This window comes from Silene latifolia, chromosome X (genome assembly GCF_048544455.1).
Source record: "Silene latifolia isolate original U9 population chromosome X, ASM4854445v1, whole genome shotgun sequence".
NCBI classification, from domain to species: Eukaryota; Viridiplantae; Streptophyta; class Magnoliopsida; order Caryophyllales; family Caryophyllaceae; genus Silene; species Silene latifolia.
The window spans coordinates 152,049,294-152,076,718 of NC_133537.1; the positions used below are offsets into that span (position 1 = coordinate 152,049,294).

At 36.0% G+C, this 27,425-nt stretch overlaps 1 protein-coding gene across 1 annotated transcript; it reads right to left on the reverse strand.

Annotated features, from left to right (window-relative positions):
• Window positions 1-22,476: 22,476 nt before the first annotated feature.
• Window positions 22,477-23,927, reverse strand: LOC141618584 (uncharacterized). Its single transcript, XM_074435683.1, has 2 exons — window positions 23,531-23,927; window positions 22,477-22,946 (listed from the first exon to the last, which is right to left on the reverse strand). The coding sequence occupies exons 1-2, from the start codon at window positions 23,925-23,927 to the stop codon at window positions 22,477-22,479; spliced, it is 867 nt and encodes a 288-aa protein (XP_074291784.1).
• Window positions 23,928-27,425: the final 3,498 nt, after the last annotated feature.

The window sequence follows — 27,425 nt, forward strand, 5'->3', positions numbered from 1 at the left end:
TACGTGTCTTATTGTAATTTTATTAAATGAGATACGGTCTAAGTAATCGAGCTGTTTTATTACTTGGATAAAATTATTGTTTATGAAACAATTGATATTGAATTAAGATTGAATGAATGATTTATTATAAATACAAGATGTTGTGATTTATAATTGATAAAACATTTTGGTACAAGTAATTACGAATTACTAGTCGATTTTGTATATGACATATTTTATGAGTATGTTGATTTTTAATATGTTAAAAATACATTACAATTTCATATGTCAAGTAACATGTCACATATGTTACAATTGACAAATGACAAAATAAAATGGACCATCCATTTTATGTTGAATGTGCCGAAATAATGGAGGGTGTGTAAGATATATATTGTGTTTTTATCTTAAGTGGAAAACACAATGATTATATCTTACTAGTAGCCATGCAAACCTAGCTTTTGAGAAGAGCAAAAATAAAAGGCATTGGGCATGCTACCCAAGGCCATCTTTTTCGGCCACCCATAAGAAAAGGAGAGAGTTTTTCTCTTCTTGAATATATTATTCATTCTAGTCTAAAAATTAGTTCTTCTCTCTATTTTTTGAGACGATGCTTAAGAGCAAAAATAAACTCTCACATATTCCCTCTTGAACCGAAATTTCAAGAGCAAAAATAATATTTTTGTGTCAAATTTAAGTATGATTAATATTATTACTAGATCATAATAATATTGGTTTTAAGGGTGTCCTTGGGTATATGCTTCTGGGAGAGATTCTAAACTTGAATCTTGTTCATCCATATAAGGAAAGCTCAAGAACAAGTAAGAAGGAGATCTTACTTGTGCCCTTTGATCCGAAATCTCAATGTAAGAATGACGATTTCTTCTCTATATTTATTTATGTTTGCATGCATAAGATCTAATTAATTTTATGACTAAATTAAATTGTAACATATATGAATATTTAAAGTAATGAGATATAGATTTCTAACAAGCGGTATCATGAGCCTTAGGTTGTTTGCATACAAATCGGTTATTGTTTTTCCGAGTTATACGATTAACAAACAAAACTTATAAATTTGTGTTTATTATGATATATCACGAAATTTATTATGCATGTTAAAGTTTATGGTCCTAAAATGTTTTAGGATATTTTGGTTTAATTTATGGATTTTATTGTTTATTTTATATAATAATGGCATTAAAATGTGATTTTTATGATAAAAAAATCATTTTTGGACGAAAAATAGCTAAACTTCGATTTTTCCAGTGGTTTTTGGATATGTTTTCACATATATTATATACTGATTGCCTGTATAATTTCATAATTTTATGAGTTGGTATGCTCGAAATATGGATTTTTCATGTTAAATTCGAATTTAAATGGAAAAATAGGTTAATATGAGTTATATTTCGAATCTGGTCATAGAAATTTAGTATGTTGTCACATGAAAGTTTACAAGATGTGTGTAAAGTAATTGGCTATAATGAAGTCTTTATGCATGATTTATGAATTTTTAATGAAAAATCACATAAATAGTTAATTTAATTAGTAAAAATTGCTAAAACATACTTCATGACTAAGGAAAAACGTCACATGTTGCATTTTATGTCATATTTCAGATCTAAAATTGAAAAGTTGATAAAAATAATTTTTCTCATATTTTTTTATGGTTATAATTGATAAATCCGATAAACCGCAACATTGTTTTTCTCGATAAATTTCGAAATTTTTAACCTAAGTTTTTAAACATTATGAGTGTCATGATATTTTTCAGAATGTTCATGAGTTTAAAATTTCAAATTTCAAATTTATTTGAAATTTTTATTATTTAATTTGAAGTTTATGACATAATATTATATTTTTGAGTCCATTTATGAACAATATTAATAAATATAAGTTAATTATTGTCAATATGTTAGTGGAGACTAATTGTGAGTCCTAAGATGGTTAGGGTAATTAACTAGTACATAAATATGATTTTATGTAATTATTATGATTTTAAAAGGTTGAATCACGCAAATCCGTAAAAACCGATTAATATACGATATTGGCTCCTTAAATGCGATTTAGCATAGAATCGAGCATGTTCATACATATTATAATGCTGCATTTTATTTATGATTGTCATATTTTAATTTTATGTAATTTTTGAATTATGTAATTTTACTTAGTATGGCCTTGGTTTTAATTGGTATTACCCGAAATGTATGGGAATATCGATTCGGTTGTAATTTATTGTGATCTCGTATCACCGTTTTGTAATTTAATAGATTTATTTTATTTTAATTACAAATGTATAATAGGAAATTATGTAATTTGTTATGTAATTTATTTATTCCGGAGTTCCTTGAAGACGGTGCCATTCGAGAAGGCGATCCATCAAAGAAAGCGTTGCCTTGAAGTGCGTGCCAAGACCGAAGTTCAAGGGACCAAAGGAGTTGGTTTCCGAATTTGTAATAGTTTATTAGATTTACTATTCTTGGAAGGCCATACTAGGTTTTTATTTATGCTTTGCATTTTATTTATATGTTGCATGCATCGCTAAATCGCCATAACTAAAACATGCATTATCATTTAATCGAGTTTATCGACCGTGTCAATTACAATTATCGTAGTTCACCACTTTAGTTCACTTAAAACGTGATAGATAATAAATTGACATGACCTCTCGCTAAAATAAACAATTGAGACTTAGCCTTACCAAATAGTAGAAACCATGAAAACCTATTTCATGAGGGAGTGTGCTCGGCCACACCGGGGTACAAACCTTGTTACGTAGGGGAAGTGGGTGATAAATGTCTATCCACCGAATTCATGTTGATAAGGGATGAATCGGCTACACCGTGCCCAAGTTGATTTGGATTTGGATCATGGACACATTTATTCGAAATTTGGGTTGAACTCAACAAAAGTATTGATAAGGGATGAATCGGCCACACCGTGCCCTTATCGGATGTGTTTTGGGCTAAAGATAAATGTTAATGTAATTTTATCGACTAAGAGTTCTAAAAGTAGAATCGATTAAAGAGTTAATCCACCGAGTAATATTGATAAGGGATGAATCGGCCACACCGTGCCAGTTAATATGAATTTGGATCTTGGAATCATTTCTCATAGTTGGGTAGAGGTCACTATGTAAATGATATACTTGTTTACAAGTATTATTATAACGATAAATGTTAGTTTTAATCATTCCGTTGTCGCATCGTTCGCATCATTCTATTTCTTCACCACAATTTATATACGATATCATTTCGATTTTATTTCAAATCTCCATTAAAACATCGTAACTAAAGACAAATATGAATTTTCTTCTAAAACCTCGTGTTATCCATTGGAAGGATCTCTTGTGAAGAGTATAGATAAAAGTTATTCGTGATCAAAAGGGTTTTTGCTTCTTGACTAACATATCTACTTACAATGAATTATTTCTCATATGCTTAATTGAATTAAGTACTTTGAAACGTTTAATCATTTTGGTAACTAGATTTGTAGGAAATCAAAATTGACCAAAATACCGCAACCATTTCAATGGAAGTTTTAAGACTAAAATGAATGAATTGGAAGAGTAGTCTTCATGAATTTCAATTTTGCTTCTCTTAGCAAAGACTCATTGAAATGAGTGGGAGCATTCTCTTAAACCGTTAAGAAAAGGATAAGGTTTTAAAGAAGTAAAATTAGAATGGAATTGATACAAGATAATGTTAAAAGTAAAGTTATTGAGAATAACGATACTAAACCTATCAATCCCGACCGATAAAGTTTCCATTGTCTTAATTGTTGGACGCTAGGAAGGAAACGACCCCAAATTATTGAAGAATCAACAAGTTAGTTGTGGGACATCTAATGGGACCTTCTTCTTTAAATGTTTATTTGATTGACATAAATTTTGCTAATACTACTTCGTCAACATTAGAAACCGATGGTGGTTTTCATCATTGTATTTGATACATAGGATGATTAAAATATGACGATTAGCAACAATGATGTTGAGAGATAGAGTCATTGTGAACTCAATCTAGTTTTTGGGTTTAAAGTTGTACTTAATTGTGACTATTAAGTGCATAATCTCTAAATAAGAATATAAACTTGTCAAAGATACAAAAGAGGTTTCACTTTTGTGACCCTATACACCATGATTTGATGTATGGCTAGCCCATTATCAAGGTGATTATATTCTAAATCAAACTAGAATGATATATCATGTAGATGATGCAAGACTCAAATTGGTAACCCAAGATTAAACCTTAAATTATGGAATGATGAACGCAAAGAGTTATCGAGTACTCTTGGAACCATTAGATTGTTAATCTTATGGTATATGCGTATCTTGTATTCAAAGCAAGATGTCTCGTGCTTTTTGGTTGAAAAGGAGATCGAGGTTGTAAATCATTGATCCAAAATAGGTTGATCATTTACCAACGATTTAAGTTGACGCTAATGTGTTCACTTAATAAGGTAAATAGAGAAATCTTTGAAGAAGTTCAAAGAGTTCAAGGAATCACGATTTAGTCGTGATGGGATTATCAAAGTGAAGACTTTGATATAAGCCAAATGAAATGTGATATAGTATCACAAGTTAATCTCTCTTAACACACATTATGGGATAATGTGTGGTTGGATAAGAAATCAAACGCTATTCGATATGGTTTGGACTTCAATCAAGTTACTTTGATTTACTTGATCCTTTTGGGGATTTTATCATTTTGTCTAAATTATTTTTCCACTAAACCTAAAACGAATCATATGAGATATGAAATGGTAGGGTACCATGTTTGTAAGTTTTCAAAAGAAACAAATGCTCATTTTTCCTTACTATAATCGCGAGTACAACGGGTTTGTGGCTCGTGAAGTTGTCTTTCTAAAATACAAGTTTATTTCTAGAAGACAGAGTGGGATAAATTATTCAATAGCCACAAAGAATGTTATGTCGTAATAAACTGGTCTTTCTTGGCTACATGAGACGTTTTGTGTAAGACGTTGTTTCTTCAAAACCTAGGAGGTTAAATTCGTCACTTGTTGAAGATGATGAATTCATGCTACTTTTAAGAAAGTAAAGAGCTTATAGCTTACAAAGAAATTGTTTGATTCAAGTTGATTACTTCTGAAAAGTAATGAACACATAACTTACATGAGGGTATTTAAGTCACAACGCAATACAAGGCTTAGAGCCATAATTCCAAGTGAATTGTTAGATATCAAAGCTTGATCACCGCAAAGGGTTGTGCACTAGTTGAAATGCTTAAGTCTATTTGGATCTTCTTAGGGATTGTGTTTCATTAAGAGATATATATAGCGAGTGAATCTAAAACCCACTTCTTCAATTAGAAGGAATGTATTCAATACATGTCTTGAGTTTTTTAGATTCTTGCAATCCTAAGATAATGTGAAACTTAAGAGAGGGTCTTAAGCAGGACATCAATGAGTTGGAATCAATGTTTTAATCATGTTATAAAACTTTTCTCGATAAGTCGAGAAGTTGTGTTTATACATGGAGTTTAGTGGGAGTTACGGAAATTTTAATTAGTCTTATATGTGGATGACATATTGATTATTGGGAATGATTTAAGACTAGGAGAAAAATAATACATCTTAATATCCGGATTTATGGAGATAAATCTACATGATATTAATGTCAAATAAGGAGTCTTATGTTGATAAGGTTCATGACTAGTTCAATCGAATTGAACATATTTGATTGATTCTATTTGCTTCCGCTGCCGAATCAATTAAATAGGAAATCATGTATAACACTTCATATACTTTGAGTATGATGAATTGTTTTAAATCGAATTTAAGTAATAGTTACCAAGTAAGCCATAAAGATTACCCTTAAGTGCTTGCAGAACCATTAAGGATGTAATGCAAAAGGTTTTTGATGCAATTTTGTGTAAGGGTGTTACACAAGTGACAATTGACAATTGAGATTGCGCATGGTTTCCGACAAAACCATAATCAAAACACATTGGGATGGTTAAGATACCATTGTGGCTAAATTATTTAAGAAATAGATTTTCTAGAATCGTTCTAGGCAATAAAGAACAATGAGAGATATTTACAACGGAAATTGAGTACACTTGCAATCATGGGATGTGCAAGAGGGATGAGTTCCACACACTGTGAAAACAGTGGGAGCTATTTTAAGGCAAGAAAGCCTATGTCTAGATTTGATCTATACATTACAAAGGAAAACGAGTATGTAGTAAGGTTGAGTAAGGTACAAGAAGTTGATAAAACCTACTAACCAAAGCCTTTTCATAGGCTTAACATGATGAGTCATGTCTATGTCATTTCAAATGCATTGAGATGAACAACTACATATAAGATCAAATTAGATTATAGAATATGAAATAACAATCAGGCATTGTCTATTCATATGTGATAACCACATTTGTCGTTCGAGTTTTACTTTAAAACTCTTTTATTTTACTTTGTTACATCCAAACGGGTTGTATGACGATATTGAACCCCGTTAAAGTGAACCCGGATTAACATAGTATTCGCCCATATTCACTTGTATGAGGTGACGTCTCGAAGTGACTAGAGTGTGATGCGATTGATGGCAAGTTCAGTGCCATACAGTCATGTGAGATGACTAGTCGATCACATAGGCAGACTGTTAGGAACACTTTGTCGGGCCTAATGACCGCTTATAGAGTTCTGGCAAATTAATATAGCTTGGTCGTGGCGAGAGCTACTATAGTATTCTAATGCGTCGATTCTTTTGACTAAAGACTGTTCGCCTAAGATGGCACAGTTTCAGATTAACTTTGATTTGTGTTACTATGACCTTCGTAAATGGAGTCAAATGGGCATATTTTGGGTTATGATGGCTGTGGCTAGTCGAAGGGAATAAGTGCAATAGGAATTGTCCACCCCTTGTCAGGGTTATAACAATATCTCAGGGCCACTCGAGGAGTAATGAACTAGAAATGCGTGGCCACGCTCGGAAGGTATCTATGGTAGATAATTCCGGTCAATCAGTTATTCTCCGGATCGAGGAAACCACTCTCGATATGATCACTTGCAAGTACGACCTGAAACACACCTTGCATTGAGTGGGAGATGCTAATAGGACAAGAGAATTGGTGACGCACACTTGTCAAGGACAAGTGGGAGATTGTTGGAATATGTTCCTCCGACAATAATGCGATCACAACTGTTAATCATGATGATCACATGTTTAAATCTCGTTTTAAGAATACATGTGGGATGTAATATTTTACAGTCAACTGGTCCACACATATCGGTAATGATTGGCTGACTAGAGTTTGACATTACTGTCGTGCGACGGTGGTGATCAGTTGATCCCCTTAGGTTATACCGATAAGGAAATACTCTTAATTGATTATTTAATTAATCGTATGTCGATACGAGTTAATTAAATTGCTTAAAATTGACAGGTGATTTGTGAGTTAAGTTTACGTGTCTTATTGTAATTTTATTAAATGAGATACGGTCTAAGTAATCGAATTGTTTTATTACTTGGATAAAATTATTGTTTACGAAACAATTGATATTGAATTAAGATTGAATGAATGATTTATTATAAATACAAGATGTTGTGATTTATAATTGATAAAACATTTTGGTACAAGTAATTACAAATTACTAGTCGATTTTGTATATGACATATTTTATGAGTATGTTGATTTTTAATATGTTAAAAATACATTACAATTTCATATGTCAAGTAACATGTGACATATGTAACAATTGACAAATGACAAAATAAAATGGACCATCCATTTTATGTTGAATGTGCCGAAATAATGGAGGGTGTGTAAGATATATATTGTGTTTTTATCTTAAGTGGAAAACACAATGATTATATCTTACTAGTAGCCATGCAAACCTAGCTTTTGAGAAGAGAAAAAATAAAAGGCATTGGGCATGCTACCCAAGGCCATATTTTTCGGCCACCCATAAGAAAAGGAGAGAGTTTTTCTCTTCTTGAATATATTATTCATTCTAGTCTAAAAATTAGTTATTCTCTCTAGTTTTTGAGATGATGCTTAAGAGCAAAAATAAACTCTCACATACTCCCTCTTGAACCGAAATTTCAAGAGCAAAAATAACATTTTTGTGTCAAATTTAAGTATGATTAATATTATTACTAGATCATAATAATATTGGTTTTAAGGGTGTTCCTTGGGTATATGCTTTTGGGAGAGATTCTAAACATGAATCTTGTTCATCCATATAAGGAAAGCTCAAGAACAAGTAAGAAGGAGATCTTACTTGTGCCCTTTGATCCGAAATCTCAATGTAAGAATGGCGATTTCTTCTCTATATTTATTTATGTTTGCATGCATAAGATCTAATTAATTTTATGACTAAATTAAATTGTAACATATATGAATATGTAAAGTAATGAGATATAGATTTCTAACACCTACGCCTCTCCTGGTTTCAACGTCGGGTACAACACCCGATAAGAAGTTTATTCAGATTGAACTTCCCCCGGTGTTGAAGATGATGATGAGTTGAAAGCTAGAGCTTTAGATGTAAGTGTTGTGTTATAAATGTTTAATTCATTTCCTGTTTTTTTTAATATTTATATTTGAGCAGGTATATGTTGTGTATCTGGACTTAAAAGCTTTTTTGTTACCAACTATAGGGTGTACACGAGCTGTACTTGAAGATTCAAAGGAACGCTATGACCTTCTATTCATGGTATGTGGATGCAATGACAACAATCAAGAATTTAACAACAGGCGCTACTTCTTCAACTGGTCTTGTTTCATCACAAGCAACGCAAGATTTTTCGAAGGTGTAAAGCTGAAGGAATATGTTGAAGAAGTTAAAAATATAGCGTCACAAATGAAGAAATCTCTTGATAAAGCTCCTTCATTGTCAAATGTTGGGAAGGTGGCCAAGAAAAAAACCAAGGCAGCCAAGAAAAAAAAAACAAGGTTAAAAATTTCGAGTTTACGCCTACTGTAGAGGGTGTATCACTTGCCGAAGATGCTGATTTGGTTGACAAAGCAGGTGATGGGGTGGTGTCACATATTATGAAGATCGTTGATTTTTATAACACCGCTGAACTGAATGAAGCCTGTCGACGAGAGGAAGAGGAATGCGGGGTAGACGAAACTGACTTTTCTCAATTAACGGATCGTCAGATTTTAGAGACAATTTATAGCCCGACTGAAGTTTTGGAAGCTCTCATGAAGGCCTCATTAAATGGGGAGCAGAAAAGTGGTGAAGGGGAAGTTCATGTTACTAGTGGCCCCCCTGAGGTGGCTGAACATGTTCTTGAGAAGGATGATTCAGAAGTAGCGGATATAGTGGATGCGGATGTGGAAGTGCAGTCAACTAAAGATGGTTCATCTTCATTTCAGTTGAAATTTATTTCGACTTCTGATATTGAGAACGCGCTGCAAGGTTTGTCAGATATTTGTGACGGTGAAGGGATAGAGGGTTGTGCACAGAGAGCTCAGGACGAGTTTGTGCAGGGTATGGATATGGAGCCGTCTCAAGCAGGGGATAATGACTCGCAAGAACAGGGGCCTTCCTTTGAACCTGAACCACGGGTGAATGGATTAGCGCCTGGTGAGGCTGTGGATGTTAGTGGTGTCCAGGGAGCGGACTAGCCTGTTGACCAAGTCCATTTCAGTGAAACGAAGTTTCCGAGGGTTGAGACGACCGCAGACCTAAAAGATGCATCTCGAGAAGGGTAAGAGATCGGTTGTGGCAAAGTCAACGAGCAAGAACATTGTCCTCCTACGCAACCAACTTGTTCCAGCTCGTTTCAGAATGAGGTTGTGGCTAAGGATGTTTTAGAGGGAGCAGATAAGGTGGTTGTTGAAGCACCCTCTTCTTAATTTAATTTGCCTGAATTTCAGTTGACCTTTTATTCTACTGCAGAGCTAAATGAGGCATTTATGGGGGTTCCATGTGAGGAGTTTGGAACGAGTGATACGGGAGGCCCTTCTGAACCAGCCGTTCCTGCGGCTGGTCGTGAAATATATGTCTCCCGGAGTATCCTAGACCACCACCCCTTCCTATTTTATTCAGGTGAGAACCTGCAGTGCATGTATGTGGTCCCTGAGAATCTTGATTGTACCATTGATTATGGGGTACCCATGCCCGAGCAGGACTTTATTACCACAGACCTGCAGCACAATAAGAATTTATTCAGCAATGTTTTTATTGTGAGGAAAGACGTCCTGGACTACTTCTTTAACAAATCAGAACCTTTTTTGAAAGGGTGAGTCCATTAACTTCAATGTCAAACATATTAATACTTGGACCATTCTGAAGGAGTCTATAAGTCGTTGTATACATTTTTGTCTAATAAAGGTTATTTTTATAGGGAAGAATTGGTAGTATTTTCAGTCTTTTTTTTTCGTGTCACGGGAAGACATGTTAACCCTCAAACCTAGACAGGAAGTTATGTCTTCTGTAATTGATTGTTGGTGCTTACTAGTCAATAAGATGATGTATGACCAAACTGCACCAGTTGCATCCTCTCGTTGTTTCTTGGGCTTAGTCACACCGTATTTGTCCTATCCTCACTCAATCCCATTTGTATAGTTTTCAATTTAATTGTAATGTAAGTGTCTAAGTTTAATAGCGTTGCCCTTCGTTTGAACAGAGTGCTGCCTTGGATATTTGGAAAGCCAAGAAGAAGGGATTAGTTCTTGACAAAACAGATGACATCTGGTCTGGGTGGGATGCTTGGATTCTGTAACACCCCCATTTATTTAAGGGCCTGAACTAGGACTCCTCAGATAAATGACGGTGTTACCATCTCGGAAACCCGAGGCAGTAGATAACAAAGGAAAGAAACACAGTACTTTATTAAAATGTTTATAGTGAGATTACAACCGGAATTAAAACAAAGCCTCCAAAAATATGACCAAAAGATAAAGTCTGATAAAACTACTAATAAGACTAAGGTGGGCTAGGCACTAAGTCGGTCATCCAAGCTCTCTTCCCGCCAGCTCCCATCGGTCTCGAAATACCGTCAACCGCTCCCCAATAATTGGATCATCAGGCGTACACGAATACACAGGGTCAGCCGCGAAGCTGAGTAGGGAAAACAATGAAACAATAACATATGATATGCATGCCCCTCCGTCACCTCCATCTCCATCTCAACTCATATCTCATATCTCATACCCCGGACAACCCAGCCATACCGATCCCCGGTAGACTATATATATATCGACCGTAGCCGATCGCCGCTCCAGTGAGGACACCGGGCAAGTCTGCAGAACCCGCCTGGGCCTTATCACAACTCACATCGTATCTCAACATCGTCACTCCTACACCATCCTCCAACTCCAATGCATATGAGATGCTCAACATAAATTAATGCAACACAATATATATATATATATATATAAATCACTGAACTGATAAATAATAAAATCATGCCGGTTACTCGATGTTGTGATATCATACTCAATACAATTAATTCAGTCAATCACCTTCCCATATATGAATCATAACGTAAATCAACAACCACGAATCAAGTCAACACCATTAAACAACAACGATAACAAGTCAAGTGTATTTCCCTACCTCAAAGTGCCAGCAAATCCAATTAAGTAGTTCAAGCAGTCCAGAAAATAAAGCAACGAATCTGATTATCGATCCTTCACGAATCCGTCACCTAAAACAATTATAATATTTATAATTACTAACTACTATATATAGAAATCTCCCAAAATAGAAGCTTTCCCGAAATACAATCCCGACACCAAACTTATGCCCAACTGATAACTAAAATAACCCGATTAGTATTTGACCCAACTTCCCAAAATAGAAGGTTACTAAAAATAGAATTTCTTAAAATGGAAACTTTCCCGTTATAGTAACTTTTCTCTTTTAACAAACCCGACTCGAAACCCGTCTTTAATTATTTAAATAACTCGGGAATTAAATTAAATAAATTATTTAGAAGACTCGGGAACTAAATTAATTAATTAAGAATACGACCCATTACGAATTATAACGATTTAAATTATGAAAACCCGTTTCAAAACTAAAACAATTCGAATAACCCGATTAAACACGACCCACACCTTCACTCTCGCTCACACCCCTCACGCGCCGCCTGAACCACCCCGACAACCACGGACCAGCTCCCCACTTCAACCTGACCACCCACAACCAAGCCCCACCTGGTCGATCGCCGGCGAGTCGAACCAGGGCCGTCAATCGGCCTCGGTTCACCACCGTGCCTCACCAAACACCCCTGTTTATCTCTTACCACCACCGCAACCAACAACCACCACCGCCAAACAACCACCATCCTACTCGCCGTCAAGCAGTGCACCCAGGAGTCGTGGCGCCGCCGGTTCGACCTCCCCCGAGTCCACGGTGGCGCCACCCCAAACTTAACCAATCTAACCCATCTGAAAACCCGTATGAAAACCCGTGTGTCTACCCCCTGTCGACAACACCTCCTGCCGCCATTTCCACCGCCCAAAACCACCATAACCACCACCACAACACTCGTCACTAACCACCCTACCCCTATACCCCGTCAACAACCACCGTAAATGCCCCTATCGACACGCAACCACCCACAAAACCCGACATCAAAACTAAAACAGAGGAGATGGGTTGAACTCTTACCTTTCTCGCCGCACAGCCGCCACGGGGTTGCCCACGGCCGTCGACAAGAGCCCCTAGATCTTCCGTGTCATCAACCACCCACAGCCACTCTCTCTCTCTCTCTCTCTATGCGTGAAAGTTGATATGGAGGCTGATGAAAGAGGGAGGCGTGTTGAGGGAGGCGGGTTGAGGGATTAGGGTACTATTAGGTTTAGGGTTAGGGTTAGGGTTAGGGTTAAATGGGTTGAACATGTTATTGGGCCAACTCCAATGGGTCGAGGGTAAATGGGTTGACTCACATTTCGAATTCCGTATAAACCCTCTCAATTAACTTAGATCGATACAACGCGAGTCAAGTAAAATAATTAACGTAATTATCGACTCAACAATGAACCCGACTTAATAGTAATATAAAATGTATAATAACTACTATATAATAATATTCGTTTAATCGATTATATAAAATACGGGGTATTACAGTCTTCCCCCCTTAAAATGAACTTCGTCCCGAAGTTCGCTCCCGTACTCAAACCTCGGAAGGGTATTGTATATCGTACATACGGACGTCACGCATTTATAACACAGTTAACACACACTTTTGACACATTAATTAAACATAACAGACACGAAATGTTACATTCTGCCCTCCTAAAAAATAAACTTCGTCCCGAAGTTTAACTCATCTTCACTTAACCCAACTAACTACAACTAATAACTACCTGAGAACACAAATGTATAACAACTAAATACTCATCTGAGAACACCGTCATCTTCCATCTAAATTCCGATCTCGAACTCAAGTAACTCAATAACCATGGTCACACTGGACCGTAAACGTAACTCGGCACAAAGGCCCCACAACTCAATTCTAGTGGCCAATCTCAATCTCAATATCAATAGTTTAACTACACTCTCCTTTTACACATCAACCAACTAACAGAAGTAGGAACAAAACATATAGAACTCATTTGCATAGGTACCCCACAACGAAACAGCAACTTGATCAAAACTACAATCTATAAACAAGTGCAATATAAACATTAAGATTTTACAATCCTACCCGACTAGAAACATGGTTACGTCCTCGTAACCTCTTTTCAATTTTCGTATGCCCATGCAACAAAATCATTATCAACCACATGTGACAGGAAGGAACACATGATAAGAGATTGCGCATCAATATTAAGGTCGAAACAAGGTTTTATTAAGGAATTAACTGATTGTCAACAAGTAACATTTATTACTAGCTCATGCTTAACTTAAAAGCGCTACATCAAACTAAAAGGACAACAAGAAAGGAACCAAGGTTTACATGGTTTCACAACTAAACAAATTTGATGATCAATTATAGACTATGAACGAGTGAGAGCAAAATCAACAAAACAATTTAAAAACTTCTCACATTTGTAAACATATCACAGGAAACAGATCTACCACTGCTATCCCTCACAATCACATGATCTTATTTACATGTCCGTACAACCATTTACTCACTCACTGGTTTAGGTCACGAATTAGGCCGATGACTTTAAGCTATCAACAACATACTCATCATTCATATTTTAAATTATCAAAATTGTTTGCACAATATCAATTCCGAACACATATTTCCCAATAAAAGTAACAACATATGATTTATGACAACGACAACATTCCTTCCATATCCCTCATGTGTTTAACATCTTAGCAACCATATCATTCAATTGTGTCCAACAACTTAGTATAATTCATTTTCAGCAAAACAAAGGTATTGTATAAATAGTTTAAACATATACATTTGCCATCATATACTTTGTAGAACACTAGCTATGATAAAAGATTAGCAACTTGAACAATTTCTCTGATTTGCATGATTGAATAATTAGGCAACTCGTAGGCTCAATTAAATGTAACTATAACGACTATCATTTAAACCAATGCATATCATGTGAATCATCAAAGGGTTATCCTATTATAATTGTCAACATAGTTATCATAACAATCTTTATTATAATATAATTGATAGTAACGACTCGAGAATATAGATATGCCAATTGTCGTGTTATATCAAACAGTTTCCTTTATATCACCCCATACAATTGCAAGAATCACTTTAGCATTTTATGACATCGTAATAGCGAACATATTCAATAAGGAATAACAACACCGTTTCTTATCATGTTATAGGTGTAGGTCCAACTGAAATAACTTAATGCGATGACGGTAATAAATATAACGATGGGCACACAACTCATATGAAAGACATTAGAACTCAGATGCATCCTACATGTGTGAACATTTAGACATACTCATTACTACCATCCATGTGTAAACATTTAGATATAATTATTATAATTATTCATGCGTGTATATTAGAACAATCAATTAACTTTTAACGCCATCAACCTACCAAGATATGACAATATAGTTTTATATTTATATATATATATATCCGACCACTATGCAAATATGATGCACACCCAGAGACATTACAACATGCCAAATGTATATAAAGTATGCAAACAACTGGCCTCGTATAAACATTTCACCCTCGATTAAGAATCAAATTAATCTATCCAAGTTTACTCATGCTATCATGCCAACAATGTTATCAACTAAGTTTTAATTTTATCACTTGTTAAGATATATAACTACTGAACATGCGTGCTACTATCGTCATATAAAGCATTATAAATTCACATTACTAAGGTTCATGAATTAATCAAACAACTGTATGAAACTCAACCTAGAACACACATTTTACAAGTCATGTTTCACGTTGTAACTTTCAAAGATCACGAATAAATAACCGTTCGATTAAAACTTGATTCATAATATTTTTATAAAACACGGAGAGTTAAAAACACAGGGGAAAAGGAATTAGGTCTAATGCACAAGAATTTCATTTTTAAAGAATTTTACAACTCAGTTGGTCCAAACAAACATGTGACAGCAATTGGTCCAAAACTTGGGTCAGTTTGCAAAACCTACCGTTTAATATAGAGACATCAAGAATTTTTCGTGGCTTATGAATTTGAAAACATATGCGAATTTTATGATCGATGGAGTTGGAATTATGCGAAAATTATTAATACAATTTAAATGAGGATTTTTACAAAATCGTTGGTCAAAACATCACTGCACGGAAACTTCCTAACCACAACTCACTAAAATATTTATTACTCCTAATCCGTATATCATATAAGCATGAAACCAACGCCAAATGAACACTAACTCCCAAGGTTATCTCTCATAAAAATTTTTTCATCCATAGGCAATAAACAGAAGGAACATGGCAGTAAGGTCAATTAAAGAGTAAAATCAAACAAAACGAGTTTCAGCACTAAGTCGTTCATTTTCTATGTTCCAAACTCTTACAACCATACTATCGATACTAACCCATCCTAAGTTAAATCTCCCACTGTACTTACGTAAACATCTACCCCATAGAATCCCTTCGCATCTCGATCTACTCCTTACATCTAAATCACGATTGCTATGACTAAAAACATGCAATTCAACAGTGTTTCTAATTACTATCACAATACTATACTAGCATACATGGCTTCGGGATCACATAACCGCATATTACTAGGCATAATAGTACTATCAACACATCATTCAACATCCAACTAGGTAACTATCATCGACTCGCAATTATTTTCATACTCACGGCTACCACAACACTTCATTGATTATTAACCTGAACTCGAAAATTTTATTTCTCATTTCCACAACATCATATGCTCACGTCATCATTCATACAAAATACTTACCGTAGCGTTGTCCTGCAGAATGTTTAGAATATATGGTCTCAAGGTATACATCAACTCGATTATGCAATAATCAATGTATCAATCAGTTAACACTTAGGTAACGATATAGGAATTTCATGCTCTACCTCATGCAACTTTGCTACCCTTTCTCTCATATACACTCAGGGTTTCCGGGTCAAACTGAGAGAGCCGCTGGTTCGGTGTGAGGGGCCCCCTAACTCATACCTTACCTTAGTGTGCTCCTAACAGTTCTATCCCGGGGTTCATTTTAATTAGACACATCCTATGTTCATTGGGCTCATTGGTTTAGGCCTGAGGATCGTTCGCTCTGATACCACTTTGTAACACCCCCATTTATTTAAGGGGCACGAACTAGGACTCCTCGGATAAATGACGGTGTTACCATCTCGAAACCCGAGGCAAGTAGATAACAAAGGAAAGAAACACAGTACTTTATTAAAATGTTTATAGTGAGATTACAACCGGAATTAAAACAAAGCCTCCAAAAATATGACCAAAAGATAAAGTCTGATAAAACTACTAATAAGACTAAGGTGGGCTAGGCACTAAGTCAGTCATCCAAGCTCTCTTCCCGGCCAGCTCCCATCAGTCTCTGAAATACCTGTCAATCTGCTCCCCAATAATTGGATCATCACAGGCGTACACGAATACACAGGGTCAGCCGCGAAGCTGAGTAGGGAAAACAATGAAACAATAACATATGATATGCATGCCCCTCCGTCACCTCCATCTCCATCTCAACTCATATCTCATATCTCATACCCCGGACAACCCAGCCATACCGATCCCCGGTAGACTATATATATATCGACCGTAGCCGATCTCCACTCCTTGTTGAGGACACCAGGGCAAGTCCTGCAGAACCCGCCTGGGCCTTATCACAACTCACATCGTATCTCAACATCGTCACTTCTACACCATCCTCCAACTCCAATGCATATGAGATGCTCAACATAAATTAATGCAACACAATATATATATATAAATCACTGAACTGATAAATCATAAAATCATGCCGGTTACTCGATGTTGTGATATCATACTCAATACAATCAATTCAGTCAATCACCTTCCCATATATGAATCATAACGTAAATCAACAACCACGAATCAAGTCAACACAATTAAACAACAACGATAATAAGTCAAGTGTATTTCCCTACCTCAAAGTGCCGGCAAATCCAATTAAGCAGTTCAAGCAGTCCAGAAAGTAAAGCAACGAATCTGATTATCGATCCTTCACGAATCCGTCACCTAAAACAATTATAATATTTATAATTACTAACTACTATATATAGAAATCTCCCAAAATAGAAGCTTTCCCGAAATACAATCCCGACACCAAACTTATGCCCAACTGATAACTAAAATAACCCGATTAGTATTTGACCCAACTTCCCAAAATAGAAGGTTACTAAAAATAGAATTTCTTAAAATGGAAACTTTCCCGTTATAGTAACTTTTCTCTTTTAACAAACCCGACTCGAAACCCGTCTTTAATTATTTAAATAACTCGGGAATTAAATTAAATAAATTATTTAGAAGACTCGGGAACTAAATTAATTAATTAAGAATACGACCCATTACGAATTATAACGATTTAAATTATGAAAAACCGTTTCAAAACTAAAACAATTCGAATAACCCGATTAAACACGACCCACACCTTCACTCTCGCTCACACCCCTCACGCGCCGCCTGAACCACCCCGACAACCACCAGACCAGCTCCCCACTTCAACCCAGCCACCCACAACCAAGCCCCACTGGTCGATCGCTGGCCGTGAGTCGAACCAGGGCCGTCAACTGGCCTGGTTCACCACCGTGCCTCACCAAAGACCCCCTGTTTATCTCTTACCACCACCGCAACCAACAACCACCCCCTGCCAAACAACCACCATCCTACTCGCCGTCAAGCAGTGCACCCAGGAGTCGTGGCGCCGCCGGTTCGACCTCCCCCGAGTCCACGGTGGCGCCACCCCAAACTTAACCAATCTAACCCACCTGAAAACCCGTATGAAAACCCGTGTGTCTACCCCCTGTCGACAACACCTCCTGCCGCCATTTCCACCGCCCAAAACCACCATAACCACCACCACAACACTCGTCACTAACCACCCTACCCCTATACCCCGTCAACAACCACCAGAAATGCCCCTATCAGACACGCAACCACCCACAAAACCCGACATCAAAACTAAAACAGAGGAGATGGGTTGAACTCTTACCTTTCCTGCCGCCACAGCCGCCACCAGGGTTGCCCACGGCCGTCGACAAGAGCCCCTAGATCTTCCCTGCTGTGCCGTCAACCACCCACAGCCACTCTCTCTCTCTCTCTCTATGCGTGAAAGTTGATATGGAGGCTGACGAAAGAGGGAGGCGTGTTGAGGGAGGCGGGTTGAGGGATTAGGGTAATATTAGGTTTAGGGTTAGGGTTAGGGTTAAATGGGTTGAACATGTTATTGGGCCAACTCCAATGGGTCGAGGGTAAATGGGTTGGCTCACATTTCGAATTCCGTATAAACCCGTCTCAATTAACTTAGATCGATACAACGCGAGTCAAGTAAAATAATTAACGTAATTATCGACTCAACAATTAACCCGACTTAATAGTAATATAAAATGTATAATAACTACTATATAATAATATTCGTTTAATCGATTATATAAAATACGGGGTATTACAGATTCAATCCTATCTGTCTCCATTTCAACTTGATTCTGATATGATAAGTGTAATTGTAAAAGTGTCATCAGCTGGAAGTGTCAATGAAAGTGTAGATATGGTCAAATTGGAAAGTGTAAATGTTATCATATGGAAAGTGTAAATGTGATTATAATTAAACTGCAAATGTGATTAAATAGAAAGTGTAAATGTGTTGATATGGAAAGTGTAAATGTGATTATAATGAAAGTTTAAATGTGATGATATGAAAAGTGTAAATGTGATTAAAGAGAAAATGTAAATGTGATGATATGGATAGTATAAATGTGATGATATAGATAGTGTAAATGTGATTAAATAGAAAGTGTATATGTGATTAAATAGAAAGTGTAAATGTGATTATAATGAAAGTGTAAATGTGATTAAATAGAAAGTGTAAATGTGATGATATGGAAAGTGTAAATGTTATATTATGGAAAGTGTATATGTGAAATATTGTGAAGTGTAACTGTTATGGCTTTGTTCTCACATGCTCCAGGTCTTTATCCCGGTTTTATCTGGCAATAATGACCATTACAGCTGTGCTTGCATAAACTTCGCATCTGAGCAGATAGAGTATTTGGACAACCATTCTTATGATGATGATTTTGAAAAGCTTCCACATTTTGGAATTGCGCGTATTGCGGTAATAACTATAAACAACATTAATAAATTACCTTTAGTGTATATGTATTCTGGAAATGTAAATGTTGTATTTAAATTGACTTTTTTTTTAATCCCTTTACTGTGTGATTTAATGGTCAAGTTTCTGATGTCTAAAGGGATTACCAAAGGTTCAAAGGTCGGCGGGTTTTATTTTGTCAATGTAGAATTTAAATGGCAAGGTAGGGGTTATTCGAGGTTTGACTGCGGGTTTTACATGATAATACACATGTTTCTTTTCTGTGGGAAACCTTTTGACTACGCCCTAGGGGAGATGGACATTATCAACCTCATCCGGGCTGAAGTGGTGTCGATCCTGATCCTGACTGACCTCCCAATTCAAGGAAAAGCATGCTCAAGTTCCGAATTCGAGCTCGAATGCTGCACAGAAGCGGAATCTGGACGATGAGGAAGAGATTACTTACAGTAAGCGGCCCCGTACCTCAAACCCACCCCCTAACCGTGTAGAATGAAGCCACGTGGTCAAACCTGTAGTCATATCTGCGGAAAGGAGCCCTGTGGTCATACTTGCATCCGTGGAGTCTTCAGGAAACCAACCTATGTCAGCCATAAGGAGCCGCCCTCGGAGGGGGGGATGGTCTGGGATGCTCACTCGGTTGTGGGGTTGCTGGTACTCAGACTCTTGTTGTCTCCACCTTCTTACGGAACAATCAAACTTTGGTCAGGGGTGTTAGATCGTATCGAAGGCATGCGGTGGACTATTGCTTCTTAGATGACCACAACTTTGAAAATTCGTTAGTATCTCTCAAATTGTTATAACGTGTTGAATTATTGACGATATTGAATTTTTAATCAATTTCTATATTTAATTGATTACTATACGTGGGTTTCATTGCAGCGAATCAATATCTTGGTTTAGTAGGCATGCTGCGCTACGCCGGTCAGACATCATGTCCATGCTTCCTGAGGTTGTAATGTTGCCAGTTGTGATTGAGTTCTGGGCTGTGTTGCTCAACCACTTTGAGTCGGCTGAATACTTACTTCCTAGGATGGCCTTGTTTTGGATACGTCATATGGTACGCCCCCCAAAGCCTAAAAGTCATACATTATTTTCCTGGTTATTATGTAGTCTCAATCACTTCTGTGAATAGGAGTGTATCATGCAGCTATTGGATATACCTGTGCCAGGTTCACAGTCTAATGCCATCAATGATCGGCTGTACCTAATTTGGGATAGCTTCTTCCAGGACTGTGATGAAGCTTTCAACCTGAATGCTGAGTTTATCTTCATACCCATCAACATTGGTGGGCACTTTACATACGTATGTATAAATTTCAGAGCGCAAATTATCGATCTCCTTGACTCCAAACCTCATCCCAACTGGGACCAGTCTGAAATGTGCAAAGTTACTCATATAGTTGTAAGTCCGATGCCAATAAATCACTTTCGAATAGGATGAACAATATATTGTTTATTTAATTTTACGTGGTTTTATTGCAGGCATCAGCTATTAGCGATTATTTGGATGCCAGAATTGTCGACAGGGGATACCAAATTACTAGCTTTGAGCATCGGCAAATCCCGTTCAGGCACCAAATACACCTTCCTAACATAACAAAATCAGGGATATTTTGTATGATGTATATGCTGATGTACGAGGGTGAACCTTTTGAGCATCCAGACTTGGAGAGGAAGAGGAATCGACGGTACTTGGTAGTCAAGTTGGTGGCGACTCTTGTACTATCTGACATAAACATCAACAGAGACGTTTTCATGGCGTAGGTGGATAAGTTTATAGTTGGAAAAGATGAATTATGGGGGAAGTTACAAAAGAAGCGCAAAGTGAAGAATGTTTTGGTGAAAAAGTAAACCATTTGTCGACATATTGTTTTTTTTTCTTTGTTCTTGACTATTCGTATTTTGGTTGGCAATGTTGAAACTAATGTCTGTAATGCTATCGGTTTTTTGTGGACATGTAAGGCAGTTGTTATGATAATTGACAATCAATTGAAATTGAATTTTAGTTTCATTCAGACGAAAGTGTTATTGAAAGCGTTAATTGGGATATTCAAGGTGTAAATATGACGATATTCATAGTGTAAATGTGTCATTCACATGAAAGTGCTTTTGAAAGTGTAAATGTGATGAGATGGCAAGTGTAAATGTGATGTGACGGGAAGTGTAAATGTTAACACACTGAAAGTGTAAATGTTAACACATTGAAAGTGTAAATGTGTCATACACATGAAAGTTTCATTGAATCTGTAAGGTAGGGTTAGATTTGATTTAATCATAAGTGTAAATGTTACTTGAAATAACATTGTCAATCCAAATAATTTCAAGTAACACAATGTTTGGCAATCCAATAAAACAGAGACATGAAAGTGCTTTTGAAAGTTCTTTTGAAAGTGTAAATGTTAAAACATTGAAAGTATAAATGTTAACACACTGAAAGTGTAAATGTTAACACACTAAAAGTGTAAATGTGCCATACACATGAAAATTTCATTGAATCTGTAAGGTACGGTTAGATTTGATTTAATCATAAGTGTAAATGTTAGTTGAAATAACATTGTCAATTCAAATAAGTTCAAGTAACAAAATGTTTGGCAATCAAATAAAACAAAGACATTTTGTTCTTATGACAGTGTAACTCTGACGCTTTGATTGGGTAACTTTGTTACTCAAAGTTACACCAACTACAGTTCAAAGTGACGTTGCCATGAGACCAATTCCGAATCGCTCGTTCCAGTTATAGCACATAAAAGTTTAAAGTTACACATTCAAAATACAAAAGCTACATTATCACTGTTGTGATGTCTATTCTTGTTCTGATTCCAGCTCTTCCTCCTCCTCTCCTTTATGTTCTTCTAGGTCAGACGACCCCTCGCACAATGGTGTGTGTGTTGAAAAGGGGTTGGGGCAATTTCTCTTGTCGTGATTTGTCATTCTCTTGCAATTTTTACACTTGCGTTTGGGTTTTCTAGCCAAGGCCAGTGCTTTTGTTTTGGCAGACAACGGTCTTTTTCCGCTACCCTTGTTTTTCGAATTCTTAGGTGGGAATATCGTCACTACCTCACTGGTCGTACAATGCAGAATTTTCTCCATTTGTTGATTTTTATTCAACACTTCCCCTAACGGTGATAGTGTATCCTTAAATCCCCTAATTATAGCGGAAAATCTTTCAACATCAGTCACACCTTTGCCTCGAAAGAGCCCTACAGTCTGATGAACCTCAGACCACATTATTGACATTGCAATTTGTTTTTCATCGATGATTTCCATGTTGTCTGTCCTTTACCATTACAATTGAACATCCTTAATCGGAGATACTTTTTCGTCCATCTATTTACAACATAATCGTCTGGTATAGTCTTCATCCCATTTGCTGAAAAAATCCATTTTATATAGCGGCATAGGATGCCTGTTCTTTCAAACATTGTACAACTGCAGCTTGCTTTACGTGTACCTGGGTCATCAGTTAAGGCTATCATGTAAGTGTGAATGTTACAAACAGTGTAAGTGATTATATGGAAATTAAAATTTGATTAAATAGAAAGTGTAAATGTCATACTATGGAAAGTGTAAATGTCATATTATGGAAAGTGTAAATGTTATATTATGGAAAGTGTAAATGTGATGATACGAAAAGAGTAAATGTTATATTATGGAAAGTGTAAATTTTATGATATAGAAAGTGTAAATGTTATGATATGGAAAGTGTAAATGTGATGATATTGATAGTGTAAATGTTATCATATGGAAAGTGTAAATGTTATGACATAGAAAGTGTAAATGTGATGATATTGATAGTGTAAATGTTATATTATGGAAAGTGTAAATGCGATCATATGCAAAGTGTAAATTAAATTACCAAGACTATATGCAACTTCAAAATTCTTTCCCCTAGACGAATGTTTGATAGTAGTTACCTCTAGCTCGCTTCTCTCAGTGAAACCTCCGGTTCTACATGTATCAATTAAGTATATGGCCTCTTCCTTGAAGGTGTAGAAAGCTGAATAGGTGTACACCTTTGCAGCATGACTCTCTAACGCTAGATGTGTTAACGTCTTCGCCAACGAGTGCTTATCCCTGTTGTCAAGCTGCTTTTGTGTATGTCTTTGTTGGTCCATATCGCTCTCAAAACGCATCCAAAACTCAACCAATGTTCCTGACTTATGCTCAAACCTCTTAAAAAAGCTATTTTTGCTCTCTGATCTTTGAGTCGTCCTCATAACAGACGCCATCTTCAAGTCTCTGTAATGCGCCATCACCCACTATCCCCTTATAGCATACGTATCCGCAAACCAATCATTGGCACCAAGACCATGCTCTTCAATAATTTGCTCCCTGATAGCATCGAATTCTGATGCTTCAAGCTCCACGTCCCATATAATTTAATTAAGTTTACACATGAAGTCTGATGAGCGGGTCGTTGTCCGCCATCAAACACATTTATACCCAACTACTAGCATAGCAAGCAAGTCGGGGTCGATCCACGGGACGGGGGTATTCAAATTATTCAATCAAATCGTAGTTGTGCTAAGGGTTATCACAATTGGTTTGGGTTGATGATTCTAAACTAAAGAAGGCAATGGAATAAAACAAGCAATAAAGCAAATAAATATGTAAACAAGTAATAAAGGGATACTAAGATGTCATGCGATCATAGGGGAATCATAGTAAGAAAGCATAAATGAGTTATATAGATGCAAGCAATTTATTATTGTTGGATTTTAAGTTAGTTCATCAGAAGATTTGGGTCCCGGAGCCGAGTCATTTGTGACTTTACAACACCTACAAGTCGACTTAATTATTCCTATTAGACTACATGTATGATAAAGCAATTCCTAAGGAAACTTACATCTTAGAGCCGAGTCGGTTAAGACTTTACAACACCTACAAGTCGACTTTGGTTATACCTATTCAACAATATGCAAGGTCTAACAAGGCTTGAGTTGGTTTATATCTTACAAGCCTTGTTGAATAGAAAACAGATGGGTAAAAAATGCAAGGTTTCATAGTCTAGCATTTCATCAAACATGACATGTGCATAAGTTGAAGAACAATAAGAAAGCATTCATATGACCTCATTAAGCATAAATATATCCCATGATTAACTCCCTTAATCCCCCACTAATCCTAGTTAAGAGACTACTCACTACTCATCATGATTATTATGCTAGCAATAGTGTCAAACATCACAACACAAGTGAACATGATGATTAAGCAAGACAATAAATAAGAGATTAATAAGTAAATAAAAAGGGATTAAGAGTGTTATCAACTTGGAAAGTAAAGATTAACATAAATAAAGAAGAATCCTTGAATAAAGATGAAGATTTGTCACTTAATTTTCAAATACATACACAAGAGATCCAAATGTAAACAACGTGAATTGAACAAAGGAAATAGAAGAACAATATAAGAAACCCTTTGATTAATGGTGGAGACTTGTCAATTCCCAAATACAAATCCAAGAATTCTTCAAGTACCAAGCTAAATCTAAGATTGTATGAGAAATTATTGAGGAAAGATTAATGTGTAATTTGTGGAAAGATTAAAGACTAATCTATTCTAATCTACTCCTAATGAAGGCTTAATCTAATCTAAGGAAGCTTAGTTCTTAGCAAGGTAATACAATGGAGTATATATAGTGGTACATCATTAGATTAGGCATGGGTATATTAATAAATAATAATGCTTAAGTGTTAAATAGAGCTTTGCAAGTCCCGAGGGAAATGCGCGGATCATGTAGCAACTCCCAAGGAAATCCGTGCGGATTGGCTTGAAGCATGCTTGGTCCTGTAAGGGGATCTGCTCGGGCTGGGCATCGGGACGCCCAGATCCTGGTCTGTGACGCTCGGGATGCTCGGATTCTGGGGCAGGGTTCTTTTCCATTCTTGACTGCATAACAATCCGCTCGACCTGAGTCCGGGATGAAAGGATTCAAAACCCTTTAATTAAACTCTTTAATTATTTATCTAAATTACTCATTGATTTAGATGATGATCTAGTACATGCATAACAATAATAAAAATAGAAAATTAAGAATAAAGTTCCTTACATTTGTAGAAATCGGTTTAGGGCACAAGTGAGGACTCCTTCTCATTTGTTCTTGAGCTACAAGTTAATGGATGATCCTCCAAAATCCCAATAGTAGAGATTCTCCTCTTGATGGCACTAAGACAACCCCGTAAATCTAATAATATATTAACTAGATATGTTATTGGAACCCTTAAAATATAATCTAATAATATTTCTTATTACTACTTTTAGTAATCTAAATAAATTAGATTTTGAAAAATATATACTAAAACTTATTTTAGAGAGAAGATAAGAGAAGTGAGAAGAATGAATAAAAGTAAGAATGAATAATTAGAATAAGAACAATTCTTATTCAAGTAAAGGGGAGGAAAACCGGTGGCCAAGGGGGTGGCCAAGGGAGCCAATGCATGCCAATTTCCTTTTAGAGTTTTTCTTCTCATTATGTAATAGGGTGTAGTCTAGGCTAGAATGTTAATCATTGTGTTTACCCCAATATAAAAACAATTAACCAATTCACCCTATTAACCCATAAAATAGGTGCCCCAAAGATAATATGGAGTCCATTTTATTTTTGTCAATTGTAATTTTGTCATATAATGTATAACATGTAACATGTTAGTTATAATATTAATGCATATTTATCAATTAAATATCATTACATATATTAATACAATTATATATAACAATTGACTAGTAATTCATGATTACAAGTATATAAAATGGGTCAAGTTAATATAATCTACAACACGTTGTAATTATAATTAACCGATCATTCTTAATTTAATTGTTTCATAAACAAAATTTTAGTAATATAACATTTTAATTATTAAAACGAATCTCATTTAATCGAATTACAATAAGATTCATATTCTCACTCACATATGTAAATTGTTCAATTTTTAAGGAATTAATTAATCTGTATCAATATATAATTAATTAATTTATCTATTAAGGGAATCGTCCTTTAGGTGTGACCTTAAGGGATCAACTAATCACCACCAACAAACGACAGTAATGTCAAACTCTAGTCAGTCAATCCTTACCGATTAACGTTGATCAGTTGACGTATAAATATGAATCATCCCTTTACGTATTCTTAACATGAGTTTTAATAATGTGATCACACTATTGTTGAGGACACTAACACTGATCAGTTGACGAAGTAGTCATAATTTCCTTTAGCGGAGATAGTCATTGGTCCACATACATCTGTATGTATTAGACTCAATAAATCACTTGCTCGTGTGCCTTTACCACTAAAAGGATTACGAGTCATTTTCCCTAGAAGACATGATTCGCATAAACCAAATGATTGAAAATCAAATTATTTAATTACACCAGTAGACACTAGTCTTTTAATGCGCTTTTCATTTATGTGACCTAATCGACAATGCCAAATGTATGATTCATTTGGGTCACTTGTTTTGAGTCTTTTTGATTGCATGTTATAGATATATTTGCTTGAGCTAGAAGTTTCATGAACATAAATGCCATTAATTGAAGTGGCTTGGCCTATGGCCAAGTCTTTTCTAGAAATTTCACAACTATTGTTCTTAATAGCAAAAGAAAAACCTTCCATGTCTAACATGGCAACGGAAATGATGTTCTTAGATAAAGAAGGTAAAAAATAACAATTATGTAAGTACAACTCAAAGCCATTAGCCAAAACAAGTACATAAGTCCCTCTTGAAGTGGCGGCTACCCTAGCTCCATTTCCAAGT